The sequence below is a fragment of the Nicrophorus vespilloides genome, unplaced genomic scaffold (genome assembly GCF_001412225.1).
Source record: "Nicrophorus vespilloides isolate i.1.1-1 unplaced genomic scaffold, Nicve_v1.0, whole genome shotgun sequence".
Classification (NCBI taxonomy): Eukaryota; Metazoa; Arthropoda; class Insecta; order Coleoptera; family Silphidae; genus Nicrophorus; species Nicrophorus vespilloides.
Window position 1 is genome coordinate 338,076 of NW_017100114.1, and position 15,899 is coordinate 353,974.

The 15,899-nt window shown below is 35.9% G+C and overlaps 1 protein-coding gene across 15 annotated transcripts; it reads right to left on the minus strand.

Annotated features, from left to right (window-relative positions):
* LOC108568739 (neurofibromin) lies at window positions 1-15,899 on the minus strand (the record flags this gene model as incomplete). 15 transcript variants are annotated; one of them, XM_017929991.1, is given in 26 exon segments in its annotated part: window positions 1-245; window positions 340-526; window positions 1,095-1,297; window positions 3,417-3,572; window positions 3,951-4,180; window positions 4,242-4,500; window positions 4,556-5,057; window positions 5,107-5,504; window positions 5,565-5,862; window positions 5,918-6,300; window positions 6,353-7,034; window positions 7,088-7,279; window positions 7,345-8,452; window positions 8,511-9,337; window positions 9,393-9,646; window positions 9,706-9,932; window positions 10,132-10,170; window positions 10,277-10,463; window positions 10,521-10,892; window positions 10,956-11,420; window positions 11,479-11,724; window positions 14,344-14,588; window positions 14,659-14,892; window positions 14,947-15,139; window positions 15,203-15,346; window positions 15,694-15,899. In XM_017929991.1, coding segments are annotated over 26 exon segments (8,319 nt in total). In that variant the 5' UTR covers window positions 15,754-15,899.

The window sequence follows — 15,899 nt, forward strand, 5'->3', positions numbered from 1 at the left end:
TCGTCGGATATACTGAATCATCTACCCAACGACGCCGTGCTACCGGCTTCAGTTCCATCCTTCTCGGTTGGAGAGCCCAAAGTTAAGCTCGACATGCTTGATGACAGATTCATATTGGAACTCACGCTTAGCATCGAAGGGTACTTATTTTCACCATGCTTAGAATCTCCTAAAGGAAGACTTGTTTCTACCATTGCTTCAAGAAAATTCACAAACAGCTCAACGCTTTCTGCCGGATTGTTGTACTACAAAATCAGAATGGGCGTTAGTACCATCGGATTATCAATATTTCTACTAGTAAAAATTATAGGTGTGGAATAAGTTTGGGCTTTAGCTTACATTATTAAATGGACCTGCGAAACGCCATAGACCTCCGAATCCGCAACTTTGAAGGTAATGTAGCTGCTGTTGACTAGTATCCTCGCAAGCTATCATATTTTGGATGATGCTCCGTACTGCGCTTAAAATAACGTGATCATGGCATACCGTGATCACATTATTTATCTTGCAATCCAACAAGTTATATCTAAAACACAGCCAAGCAAAACCCAAAGGTTAACAGTTAATTCGACCCACACTTCACCACCCTAACTGAAAACAACTTTACAAAAACAGAAACGAATGAACACTTAATAATCTATATCGTTCCCACATAAAGTTGAACAAAAATAATCACATTAGTTAATTAAAAATAAACCAATTGGGTCTATACAAAATTGTGAATTCATGGGATTTAATTTTGTATTTTTGATACAATAAGCATACCATTTCGCGACCGAAACGTAACCTAAAGTAGCAGCAACAACATAAAAATGGAACTTGGGTGTTAAAGATGCGTCAACATCTATACAAGTGTTGAGTTGATCTTGGGACTCCGAAGGATTAGGGTCACTTAAGAACTGCAAGATTAGTTTGTTAATTGAAACGCTATGTGCTGGAAAAGAACAAAAAATACTAGAATAAAGGAGAAGATTAATAAGATTAGGGTGATGTAGCGCGTAGGTGTTAAGTATAGAATAATTGGAATAAAAACGTAAAGAGAATTAAAGGAAAAATATGTACATAAATATAAGGAAATTGTAATGGCAACTTACATAACTGGGAACACTCTTGGGAAGACAATTGTGCCTTCCGCCAAGTACTGATACAGAATCCTAGTGTCGGCCTCGTTGGTACTGTACTTTACTAAGGTGGCCAGTACAGTCAGGACTAATGCTTGAGTCGAGAAATCGGTCAGCACGTCCGGATCCAGAAGGATGTTATTCTCGTTACTTACGGACGCTCTCGCACTACGATTCTAAAATTTCCGAACATTATCAATCTTATCCCAGAACGCTCCGTGTATTACAGAAAAGATAGTAATAAATAAATGCAACAATTTTACAAGGCATTCCTCTACGCTCGATACATTATTGGAATAGCCAGTATTTGGAGAAGAAGTGAATGACTACTCCATCGAATAGTCCAAACCCGATTACATATAGTATACTTTAAAGAGAAATATAGAGAAAGAAAATAAGAAAACGTAAAAACTAGAGAAACGAAACGAAATTCGGAAGAGAGGAAACGGAAACGACAGTTCAGAGCAACTATTAGCAATCTGTAACTAACGATACTGCTGACCTGTCAACCATAGCCGCTGTATCGCTTCCTGAGTTGGTGGAAAATGTGGCTCAAATTTGCAATAATTAAAGCGCAGAACCATTACCAGAAGGAAGGACAGAACGAAAGAAACTAAAGTACAAAGTATACTATATCACGATTTCGCAACACCCAAATCTGCCTGTGCAATGATGTAAAGAATATCACAAATATTTACTGGTTTCTTTAAGATACACATAAAAGTCACGATGCTGCAATGTAAACTTGGAAGGTGTTCCCTCGCCAAGACATCCATGCAAGTGCACAAAAAGGCAGTTATATCATTAAGAGTACTTTATAACAATAGAAAAAAATCTCAAGTACCTAATGTTAGTAGCTGTTGAACAAATGTGTAACAATAATAAGATGTAAACGAAAATTTAAGAAAAAAGTAGATCAAAGAAGGTCTTTTTTTTATATTCTATAAAGAGAAAAATTACAGAACGTCCGCAGATGAAAATAATTACATTCATAGCTTATTACTAAATAAAATATATCTTTTTTAACCCATATGGGTTCTCAAATCTAAGAGATGTTTTCATTATAACCAGTGACGTGCGATAGATTCATATTTTTTTTTTTAATTTAAATAAATATATTTGTGCAAATCACTGATTATGTTGCATGTTATTTAAAAAAAATAAGCTATCTAAAACAGCATTTTTTCAATTTTCTGCAACTATATTTAATAAATAACATATTTATCATATTTTCAATTGGATTTTCTGAGAGTTAAACTTAAAAAAAATACTGATTTAGATTTGAAATATATATTAAAAGAAAAAAAAAATAGAGAAACACTCAAGATAGATTGTCTAAACCTAAAATTGTTGGAGAAGCTTTACAACATTGAAGTGTTTAATTGAAATATTTAAGTAGACCGGTTATTGTTGTAGTATGCAATTAGTGTTCTATTATGACTTTAAATGATAAAGCTCAGCATGCGTTTAATTGATTTTATTTATTTTTAGTATAGTTCGAGATTTAATTGTGAGTTAAAAAGGAAAAGTGTTTTTTTTTGTTTGTTTAAACCGTGATTTGTAATCAGTTTGCGAACCTATATGCGTTAAAAGTGAAATTTACAACAGACATTGAGACATGCTAACATTGTACCTTTGAAACGAATATAATGTAACATTAATCATCTGTGAACTCCCTGTATAAAAAACTGTAATTATATACCATAAAAAATAGTAATACATAATAGTAAAAAAATATGATTATATAAAAAAATGTACATACATATAAAATATATATGAAAAAATAGAGTATAGTTGAAGAGTTACCTTGGCAGTCTCATCGGGAGTTTTTTGTTCTTTGGTGGTTGGCACCGAGAACGAGCGGTGTGTTTTGGAGAGGATACGTGCACTCTGGTGGCCACCCCATAGAAGGCAGGCAGGCAAGACAAGCAGCAAAGAGTTAGTACGAGTTACCTGTACTTGGCACTCGAGGCATGGCACATTCAAGAACAATTCACAGAAGCAAATTTACTTATCTTTCACTAACACTTTTACATAATGTGTCAAGAAAACCAAAAGTGAGAGGCACAATGCTTAGGGGAGGATTCGTAAGGCAAACAAGAGTAAGATACAAACGCTACGAGTTAGTGAAAGATAAATGCTTGAAGAGTTTCAAATTTTAGGCGAAATATTTATAGATAGACGTAATTTTCGTACTTCAATATATATGTGTGTGTATATATATATTTATATAGATATAGTTATTATGTTTAATTAGATTTGGTTTGTAAATTGCATTTAGCAGGCAAGTCTTACTTTGGCTGGGGCCACAGGAGGACTTTGTTGGACAGGCACAGAGCTAGAACGCTGGGTGCGGTATAAGGGTCTTGCGAGGCCCCCGTTTGCCTGAGGCCCCGGACTCTGGGTCAAGTCTAAACTTCGCCAGCCCTTACTGGCTGCCGAATTCTCAACCTAGTTAGTAGCCTAATTACTATTTAACCTCATTATAAATCATTAATATAAGGCCTTGCGTGCACACCAGATGAACGGAAATTAATAGAACAGAAACAAAACCATGGAAACCAAAGAGACTACCCAAAAATCAATAAATAATTAACAAACAAATCTAATAAACCAAAAAAATAATAACTTAAAATTAATTAACGTGTTCATTATATCAAAATAAATCCGAAATAAATGAACGAAATATAATTAAATAAACCGTGATGATCATGATTGAACAAACCTAGAATACTACTTGTAAAATAGTACGTTAGGTATTAAAAATTATAAGAAAATCAATATAATATTTGCCATTGAACGATAAGGTAATAATGTATGTCAACTTACTTGGGGTACGATTTTATGTTGCCTTGCTTGTGTTAATGCGATTTGATCCAACACATCCCACGATTTCTGCCTCCTATTTGTTCCACTACCCGATGGTGTACTACCAGCATTTTGCTGATTATTACCTGTGATTTCTGCCAAGAAATTGTCTTGCATGTCTGGATCACTAATGGGACGCATATGTTTTATGTGGCATCTATTTCTGACCTCCTCTGACATCGTCACCAAAGCTTTAACAACATTAAAATCAAATAAGTTATTTTTGCTATTGAGTAATCATGATCATCATACCTGTTAAATATGCGATGCTATCTGGTGTGACTTCGAACTTGTCGCGCTTCTGAGGTTTCGCAATGATACTCAAAAGCATAGTCAACACCCTGGAAGTTCTAGAAACCGTGGTCGCAGTCGGATGCCTAAACCCTTTCAACAGATGCCCTACCAATGCAAAATGAAAATTAGCCTTAAAACTTAACCCAACCGCATGGTCCAATTGTTTAAAGTGCCATTCCAAAGGTTCTCTCGTATTCATCATAACCGATTCCAATGACTACAAACAGAGGAAAATGATATCATAGAACTACATTGTAAGTAAAGTTACTTACCTCTTCATCAAAGGTACCCTGACAATCTAGTGTGTGTAAATTCTGCTCTAACAAAGCTAATCCTGAAGCATACAAGGACGCCTCATCTAACTGTAAAACTGAGGTAGCTACCCAGAATAATGCTTTGTGAATCGGCGAATCTGAGTGCAAAAGCGGTTGAAGCCTTGTTAAGCACATCACCAGTGCCTCAATGAGAACCATATCATTGTAACATTCCAAAGCTTTCACTAAGATTCTTAATAGCTGTTTCATTTCCGAATCGCTGATGCTCTTGCTAATGCAGCCAAATACAATCAAAGCTCTCGGCTGCAGGGCTGGGTTGTAGCAGAACGCAAATCCCTTGGCCAGCGACATCCAGCTTGTTAGCCAATCGCAGTTAGGGATATCACGCATGCAAGCTTCCATTATTTCTAATAGAGCATCGGTTATTACTTCCAGAGATGTCAGGGATATAGTTTCCCGATCACCTGTAGCTCCCGTAAATGACCTTTCCGAACCGACCCTAGGATGATTAATTTCAATTCAAAAATACTGTTAAGTTGTATATTCACCATCTTTCATTCGGGTGTCTGTAGCTGGAACGGAAGGCAGTAACCGCAGCCGATTTTACCTTGCTTATGCCGAAGAGCAAATAAAACTTTGGTAGTGAGAATTCGTCAAGGGACAGGCGCAACACGCGTTGCGTGTCCTCGGAAAATTGTGGCTGTGTACATGTGCACAGCGAATGTATTATGTTTATAACTAAACCGTGCGTCGATGCTCTCATGCTTAGTGATCCTGAGCATACAAGGAATGTAACGGAGTGGAATAAATAAGGTAAGTGTCTGGCCACATCTAAGCAATTGTTAAAAGACAGCATCAGCAAATATCGGGCTAAAATAGCTATATCATCCCACATCATGTGTTGTTCCAATAAATTTGTTGGACTTTGACAGGTTCTATCAACGACCTAACAAGTACCAACAATTGCATCAGTTATAGTATCAGTTATAGTATAATATACACTTACCCTACAAAGTCTTCCAATGACCTTCTTAGCAACGAGCTGGACGTTAGCAGCAGCTAAAGCAACAGCTGTGTCTGCCATAATTTCTACCATGGGCGAACCTAGCCCAGAACTTACTGATCTATGTATAAACTTATCTAAAACCATATCAATTAAATCAGGTACTTGTCCAATGGAGCCCCATATTTTTGCTTGTATTGATGGGTACATCTCCACTTCTTCAATGGTCAGCAGTATTAATTTCTCTAAAATCTGTCCCACCTGCTTCTGACGTTTATTCTCATCGAAAGGCTTGCAAAACCTACAAACAAAATATATATCATTTAAAAAATATATAAATAATGCACAGTTCATACTTGACTAGATTAGCAAGCCAAGGTGTCATGTACTCCAAACATAGGTGTTTCAGTTCAATAGTCGAAACTCGAAAACCTTGGATGCATTCTTCTAAAAATTCCAATGTAAGGTGAGGTTCATTGGTGGCCAGTTTCTCGGACACAGACTTTATGAAAATTGTATTATTGGAAGGTATGCATAGGCCAGATGTTTCCAGGAGTTGACCTTCGATTTTGAGATCAAAAGTGGCAGTTAGAGCGCACAACTGATTGTAAGCAGCCGTGCGTAGATTAGGATCGGATGATCCCAAATTTAATAATGCCATATTTAAAAGCGTGCCTGGAACATCTTTAGGCCTAATCTTCTGATGCACAGTAACCGAATCCTGTAAAGATGCGACTGTCTGTTAGTGCGTTTAGTGGATAATGTTCTCCTAGTTATTATTCTGTATTTACCGGTTGACTGAGCTCCCATCGATTTCTAATATGAATAACAGCTTGTACTATACTATCACAATCGTTATGTATAAAACTAAGAGGTCCACTCTCATTTGCAATTGTTAATGTGAACTGATTATCATCTACTAAACAAACTTCTTCTATTTCCGAAGCGTAATATACGTCATTTAACAAAACGGCATGAGACAACACTTTGGTTTTCTCGGATGAGGTAATTTGTATTGCTGTGGGACCCACTTTTATTGCAACTTTGGTGTCTTTGTGAGATAATTTTAAAGCGTTTGAGAAAACTTTCAAATCTTCATCTAAACTCAACGTTGCTCCAGGCAGTTTCTGCTGCTCGTACTCTATATACTCATTCAATTTATTTGGATTATCGACAAATATTAATTTCCTATTATTCTTTAGAGGTGCCAAGAGGCGGTCATGAAATTTGGTATATTCACGGACCCAACTACTGCAGTTGTATATGTATGCAATATGTATGTTCTCATATGCAAGCTTAGGAAGAACGTAGAACCACTTCTGAAGGAACTCGGTGCGAAAACGGTTGTCCGAACAGGTATGAGTAAAGTCGACTACCAATTCGAACGGAGTATGGCAGAACGGTTTCAATGTTAATATAACGTGGTATATTAACAAGTCACCGTTGGTATCCCCGATTCTGAAAAGATACTCACTAAGAGAACTGTAATTATACTGAACACTTTGCATATCTTTGATTAATATTACTTGTATCTTCTAGCGATGTAGTAGAAGACTGGATGCCCCAACCTGCTGGATCCCGCTTGATAGAATATGTTGAGCGATTTCAAGGACTTGAACTCCTCCTTCTCGTGCATGTTATGTTTTACCATCAATTCTTCGAAATGCGTAGATGACATATCAATAGAACTCCATCTGGTATATGAGGCAAACAGCAGACTGAAAAATTGAGATATATTTCGAAGGAAATAAGTATAGAATAGAACGAAATGAAAAAATCTTACTTCGAATCAATTGGTTTATGTTCAGGTGGACCTAAATAAGCTAAAAGAGTTGCCATTTTATCAAACGGCCTTCTGCCAACTGCTTTATGATCTCTGCTGCTCGATAGATAATCTCCAATCTTTTCTTGGTGGTTCCACAAAAGTCTGTGCAACGCCAGAATATTTGTATCGCTAACAAAAGACATCGAATGCGAAGCATCAACGCTTTCACAATCAGATGCAATCTGAATGAAGAATCTCCGTCCAATTTCAAAATGCGCTTTGAGGAAATCGTTGAAATAAATCATATGTTGCTCTTTGCTAAATTCTACGTGATTTGCAATGTTTTGTAAAATCTTTGACATTAACATTAAACCACGTTTGGCGAATGTTGGTACTTGTATATCAATGACTCCCATTTCCTGAGGTGAAACGATAGCTGGATTGATGAAACGTAGAAAAATCACAGTTCCCACAGCTCCAATGTTATTTTGCGGAAATTGGGGGAATCGCTTACTCAGTACTTGGTACAGACAATGACACATTGATCGTAACTGAGCTGGAAACTCGTTAGCTGAGCTCACGATCTCGTCGAACACTTTTTGTGTCAGATTTATTAAATTACTTCGATTCAATTCGATGTCTTCCGCTGGATTAATTCTGGCGGGATCAACTTCGTAACTCTTATCATTATCATCCAATAATGAATGAATGAGAGGATTTAGTAAAGTCTGTAAGTAGCCAGCGCCGTAGATTTTGAAGCAGAACGCCATTATTTTACTTCCCAGTGAGTTTCCTCTGAACAAGGTTTGCATACAATCGGATACTTCCACTTCGCGATAAAACATATTCCAGAGCAACGGAGATAACAGATGTTTGGCATCAAACAGAGTAACAAATACTCTAGCCAATTCATCCATTTGTGAGGTAGTTACTACATTGGCTAAAGCCATGGCAATGGGCAATTCACCCTTGTCTGATATCATTGTGACCAATTGTACTAATTGCTCAAATCTATCAGCGAAAACAGTCTCTGCCAATGTATCAAACTCCGTTCCTTGCTGTAATATTTTAGTTAAAACTTCCATAAATGCAGCGCGTGTTTGTAAATCTCTATTATATCCTAAATCTAAAAATAAAAAAATAATAATCAAATCAATTTCTGTTATTATATGTTTTATACATACCAATTGAATGCATCAATCCACTATCTATATTGGCCGACAATAAATTTGACATAGCCTGGATTGTTGCATTTCTAAGCGTATTTAGTTTACCGACATTAACCTGTTGTGTGGTTACGTCTTTATCAACCTCTACTGCTTCCGAACAGTCATTCAGCAAATTCATGAACAGAGTAAAATATTTTAAGAACAGTTGACTTTTCGCTTCCATTAGGTCTCCTCTATCTGACTCTTCTGGCTGTAATGGCAATCCTCTCAGAAGCGCGGCGACAGCTTCCATACACGCTTGATCCAAATCCCGAGTTACGGCAGCCACATCTCCAGAACACGGAGGTGAAACTTGATGCGACGTGCCCATCACCCAATCAGTCAGATATTCTACTAACTTATTTCTGAATTTCATCTCCTGGCGGAATGCTAGATCATCCCGCCTCTTCATCATTGCTTCGACTAACTGACAAAGTTTCGTCTTAATGTGGATGGCATGTACCGTCATATCTAAATGACGAACGTATCTGACTATCGACAACATCATACCCTCGATGCTTGTTACCCCAAGGTGCTCTGAAGGCTGGTCGTTTTTATTATTATCTAAAATATTTTTCATTATAAAAATGATGTGCTCGACGAATTGAGTATTGCATTCCGAGACGATGACTTGGCCTTGCTGATCGAAGAACTTGTCGACGATGTTTCTTGTTTGTTCAAAAAGTATTGGATATAAGGCAGCAGACATTTCATTACCGACAAGTTCTTTGACGGTCTTCTGAATCTGTGCGCCAAACTTCTCGTTATTGCACACGAGCAAACGTAAAAGCAAATCCACGAATCTAAAATATATGTAAAATAAGCATGTGTAATTCTTATATAAGTACCTATCCCTACTGCGTTACTGGGCAATACTGCCGCTGTTGTTCTGGTGTTGGTGCCGGTAACATACCGAAGCACTTCTTGCTGTCGGTGGCCGTGTAAGTACTAATTGTGGTCATTGCACATATTGCTGACGTTGACGTGGGGTTAGGTAAGTTGGACGATGACATCGTCGAACTTCTGGATGGTGATTTGCGCTGAAGGCAAACACCACCCAAGGCACAAAGAAATCCAGTCATATTTGCCCATTCATTAATCTGCTCCTGGAACTAGTTCCATATACATAAAACAATTCGGGTAGGTGAGTTGGCTTACTCCTGAATTATACCTCAAGCTCGTTTTCAGAATTTTGGTGCGAGGCACGCCTTTTGCCTCCTGCTTTATGAAACGGTTCAATCTGACCTTCTTCGCCCTTCGCTTTCGGATATGATGCAAGACTTTTGCACGTTGCGTTCCAATATAAAAACGTCTCCTCCCATGCCGGTTGTACACCATTAATACAGTGTTCGATTTTCCTCAATATCACCATTATTCGTTTTTGCAACAAAGCCCTATCTGTATTGCATAAAAATACCAAACTATGAAAAAAATCTCAAATAAAATAACACAAAAAAGAAAACGTATATACAAACAATATCAAGTCATGTTAAATAATATTAGTTTGAACTTAATCATTTGTTGCTGTTATATATAATTGTTCGATGTTCAATTATAATTCAATTTGAATTAAAATAATACAAATAAAAACACTTACGATTGTTTTGTTCTGGCAAAGACTGGCGTGAATCACCTGCTAAGAATTAAACATATACATAAAATAAAAAGAATGGATTAAATAATCAGTTGCACATTGAATTTTCGTTTTTTTAAATGATATACAATTTCACGATATTTGTTACCTGGTGATAACCCAATGGTTGCTTGAGCAAGATCCATGTAAGCATGGTAGTTTGGTACCAAATAGGTTACTGTCACTTCATCAGAACCACATCGAATATCAGCCTCTTGACAAAGTAGTGCAAAGCATGTCATTGCGACCATAACAGCATCTATATCGATACTCCATAGATACATAAAGAATACGACCTAAAAAAAAATGTTTTAGAACAAATTTATTGGGGAAGGTATGTTGCTTAGACTTACTTCTAATTTGATATGTGCCTGTTTGCAAATCGGTATCTGACTACCAACATTAGCGTATTCTTTATGTTTCAATAAGAATGTATTACGGCAAATTAAAATTTCGCGGAGCCATTTCAAAATGTCAGTGTAGTTCATAATTTGATGCTGGATGAGCTTTTGTGAAATGGAAAACAGAACTTGCGAACTGACATCCCAAAAGGTGTTTATTGGAGCCTCGGGGTTCCAGACCTCGATCTTTTCAGGCTGATGCAAAACCAGTAAAGCTTCCATTGCTTCATGCGCTACATCAGTCATAGTAGGCTGGTGTACCAATGAAACCAATCCATTGATGAGTTCCAAAGTGGAAATCTGAATTTCATGGCCAGCATTTCCCTGCAACAAAGTATAAAAAGTAATTAGGAAAGGGTCGGTTGAAGGTGTGACGATTTAGCTTACGTTTAGCATCAACATGGGATCTGCATGGATCAACCTAACCATATACAGGAGTAGGTTTTTATGGCCTGGAACCTCCTCAGCCCGTTCTTTAAATTTAGATTGTGAATCTTTGCCCTTGAGAGCAAAGGTCTGTATCATTCTTAATGGTGTATGGACGCTATAACCTTGCGCGACTTTATTAAGAGTATCTGTAAACAAGGCTCGCAGTTCTGATGATTTCGTGTACAATAACTCTATTTTGGGCCACCACATGAGCCTTGGTTGTGTAACTATCCTATACAAAGATCTGACTAGTACGAAGTGGTATATTGGTTGGGAGTTCACGTTCAGACATGCTGTCAGCGCTTCATTGTTGTGAGGTTTTATACGAAAGCAGGAGACAAAGCAATCTATCATAAGATCCATGTCTTGGTAGAGGTAGTTCTGTCCGCGTGAAAAAACTTTCGTTGGATTAAATAATAATGCCTAAAAACCATTCGATGTATCACTGAAAACGACTTTGACAATAAGCACGTTGACCTACCTTTAAGTCGTTTATTATACTTTGAACCAGAGTAAATGCAACATTATTAGTGTCCAAGATGTTTATGTAAGTTGAGGCTTTACATAATTTTACACAGGTAACGGCAGCAGCTTCTGTTAATTGTTTGCTCGAATTGTTGTGAGGAGCAATACCACGTCTGACGGAGTCTATGAACGTTTTCTTTTTGCTATGTCTGGGCGAACACGGGCCACCAGAATCGGCATTTATTATTTCTTGAAGTACTTTCTAAAATTAACAATACAATTTACATTACGTAATTATTATAATCACATCAGTGATTTATTTGAAATTTATTGAAAAATGCTCTCATCTACATAGTAATTCTTTCCTTATGATACTTTTCAAATAATTTCATTGATGATTCATGAATTCAAGGTCAATCAATACATCTTCTAAACAAACTGCATCATTCTTACAAAGAACAGTAATTCATTAATTATGCTACTTTTTAAATAGTTTCATTAATGTTTCATAATATAAGGTCAATTACATATAGTATAGAAAAACAGTGGCCAAATAGTGGCTCGCGAGCCGCATGTGGCTTTTCAAGAGTTTTGTTGTCGCTCAACTATTAAATAAAATATTATATATATATATTATACATTATAATCCAGGTTTTTTTTAAATTTTTATACCAAAAACTTTAAATGCGGCTCCCAGTATTTTCAAAAAGTCTGGCCACCACAGGTATAGAATATCAATCAATCAATATATTATAGTATAATACGAAAAAGCATGATAAGCTACAGCTATGGTATTTCTAATTTTCTGAATTAAATATTAATATATTATATAGCTATAAATAATAAACGTAGCAAAATTACAATTGAAATACTAATTGATTAATTAAAAATCACATATCGTGTAGTTAATTAACATAAATAAACAAATAATTAGCTTTGAACTACGCTAATAACTTATTATTATTATTATTATTGCAAATGCTCATTTATATAGAATAAATAAACAAAATATGTCACAAATTTGTTATTAGTGACCGTGACCTTGAACTCTCCTAACAAAATTGAATAACAATACTAGTTCAATCCGCGACATCTTACGTAAATATTCAATATATTCTGTGAGTTGTCCCATGCACCAAACAATTGAATAATTCAAACTGCATTTGTATTTAATGTTCTGGCATGTAATTAGATACACGTGTATATAACATAACCGAAACTTTTGTTCAATTCAAATAATGTTTAAAGTAATCAATCGTTTCCAGAATGAATTTGCATCACCAATGGAGCGAACATATTAAGAAAATCGATAGTCTATATTAAACCTTTTCAAGATTGCCCGTGCATCTTCATGAAGATGCGTCAATAAGGACGTAAAAAACAAAATATAAGAGAGAAAACATAAGCAACCAACCAACAAATCGATATTGGTAAAACGTGCGCAATTATAAAGAGCGAAACAAATTATTTATAAGTGAAATTCAATGCTTCAAAGGAAAATCGGGAAATCGAAATTAAATGGATATCCATTTCCAAGACCGTAAAGTGTTTTGCGGAATCTCATTTCGCTGGAAAGGATGTTTGAATTTACTACGAGCTCGACGGAACGAAAAAGATTTTAATTATATTTACACACGAGCCAATCGATATTACGATTTCCTCTCTGAACAAACAATATTTGTATAATTACATAAACAAAACGAAAAATTAATTAACTAAAGTAGACATTACGGTTTAATAATGCTAATACCAATTGAATTACTTTACTCGGCTGGTATGACTCAACATTTGATATATTAGTGCTCGGGCGACGTTATGTATTTTATGTGTTCCTCTTTCAGTATTCTCTCAGAAACCCTAAGCCGCATAATAATTACTTTAGATTTTAGGGCCTCGTGCTTGAAGGGATTGATCTTATCTATATTTATTAGGTCCCTCATCTTTACTACTTTAATTTTACTTTAAAGATTATTACGTGCTTTATATTAATTACAATATTTCAAATTTGTTGTTTTTATATACTTTAACAGTATGATCAGCTTAAGCCCAAACGGTTACAAAAATATGAAAGTTAAAAATTAAATTTTCATCAATACAAAAAAAAATAAAGACTTATTTTCAAATGTTAAAAAGTTGTAATTTTTAATTTTTAAATGATGAAAATGTTATAAATTGTATTAAAAAATTAAATTGATATAAAATGTTTCAAAATAATTTTTATTATTTTTTTTTGTATGAAGTTAAAATGTACGATGAATAGCTTAAGAATTTTGAATGAAGGTTATTATTATCATTCATCTTTCATCATTCTATATTTACGGTAGAATATTTCCCTCCAAGAGAGGGAATATTTCTTTACGTTCGAGTAGTTCTTTTTATGCTCTCGCATCGACAATGGAACAAGATTATTAAGGCTCGTATTTACTACGCTTATTTCTTGGAATGAATGTTTTTCTGCGCTGCAGTGAACTCTAAAAGACCTATGAGATAAAAAGCAGTCATGTCAAGTATCAAAGTAAAACATTTTTATTCAATTGCACGTAAATGCTATTTTCTATACCGTATTTTATTACATATATATTTTATATAATAAAATATGTTTGTATATTTATGAAAAATATTACTACTGTTTTGACATATAATAGAGCAATATAATATAGTTTGTGTATTTATGCTTGTTTTATTACAAGCAAATAAATATTGTAAAATGTTTCAAATATGTACAATACTATCGGCTTTAAAACTGCATAAATAAAACAATATTTGTTTTTTTTTCTATTTAAAATGTGTTTACCTTTGTCTTGTACTTTAAATTAAACTCTGATGATTGAAAGAAAAGCAATATGTAAAAAATAAAAAAATATTTGTATAAAGGACTTACAGGTGATAAGATGAGGAGCATGATTTGTAAAGGCCACACAGCAGCTCTTCCTTTCTTATTATCGGCAAATGTATCGAGTATATCAAAAAGCTGTTCACAGCATTTGGAAAGTTCTTCGTTAGGATTGGTGTTCAGTTCGGAGAATTCGTAGGGGTAGGTGTCCATCCAGTTCCAGATGGCTTTTTCGAGGGAGTTGATTAAAACTAAATGTGCAGACTTCTTTAAGAGACGAAACTTTTGGATAGCTTCTGGAACAAACGTAATCGTATATAGACAAACAGCGTGGGCGACCTCGAGAACGCATCCATCCGTTACCATTAAATAATTTGGTGAGTCGCGTAACATCGACATTGATATGTTGAATCAACTCTATATCGCTGTAATCCGGGTTCTCGTCCGGACAAGAAGCGAGTTCCTGAAGTTTGGAGGAGATTCTGCTGAAGACCGAGTTGAAGAAGTTCGAGCTCAGAGCGAACAGCACCTTGCTAGCCAACAGCTTCAGGCGATGAATGTAAGCGTTGTCATTGGACATATCTAAAAATGAGTGGGCTATCCCAGAAAGGATGTAAAAAGGTCCTTAATAGAAGCTTAATGCATGCAAACCTAGGAACGTGCAGATCTCCTTCAGAAGCGATTTAAGATTTTGATTCTCCTCCATGGTAAGAGATATGCAGTCTTTTGATTGTATGCTGAAGCATTTCTCTAAAGTCTCCAGTACAATGTAAAGACTATCATAGTAATTTCTCTCCAGGTCGCCTGGCTGCTGCCTCTGTGTATTTGTTGTGCCGGTTTGGTACTATATCAAAACGATATGAATGTTACTTCTTTTTTAATTATATTTTGCAATCGACAATCTCACCAATTCGTGGACTCTTTTTAAAACTTTGACGAAGCCTTCGAGAACCAAAGCAAAACGATATTTTGATATTTGAATGATACACATTTTGTTTTCTTCCTCGTTTATCCGAGAATGGGTGGTCGGTGGTCCAATTCGGCATGGTAACTAAAACGTATAAAAAATGCATGCTGCTGGACCATTCCCTAATCGTATTGAAAAATTTAAATTTGTTCCAATACGTTTGGAAGATATGTTTTTTCTCTTCGCCGGAAATTGTTTTTTGCGTATTTTAAGAAGGGAACAATGAAAGGGAAAGCTTCGAAAGGAAAGTTTTTCCTCAAAGGGGGAATTATATTGATTTAAAGGTGTGTAAGAGATAAAACGCTCATCTCTTTGATCTTTTCGATCTCGTTCGTCCGTGCTTCTCTTTTTTTCGCTATGTGAGCGTGCGTGTGGGTATGGTTGGATATATGATTGTGCGAGGACTATGATCGACCATGAAAAGAACTGACCTGCTCTTCGAATCGCACTATCAATGTGTTCGCCCATTCTCCGGGCTTTTGTGTTGACATTTTCGTAAAACACTTAATATTACATTATTATTCAATCTTGAGACTAGCGGACATTGTAAGAATGGCTGCGACTCGACACCTCTGGTCGGGGCCCGGCGCATGCGCCCTCTGAACTCTGCCGGATGCACTACCCCGCACCGCACTAC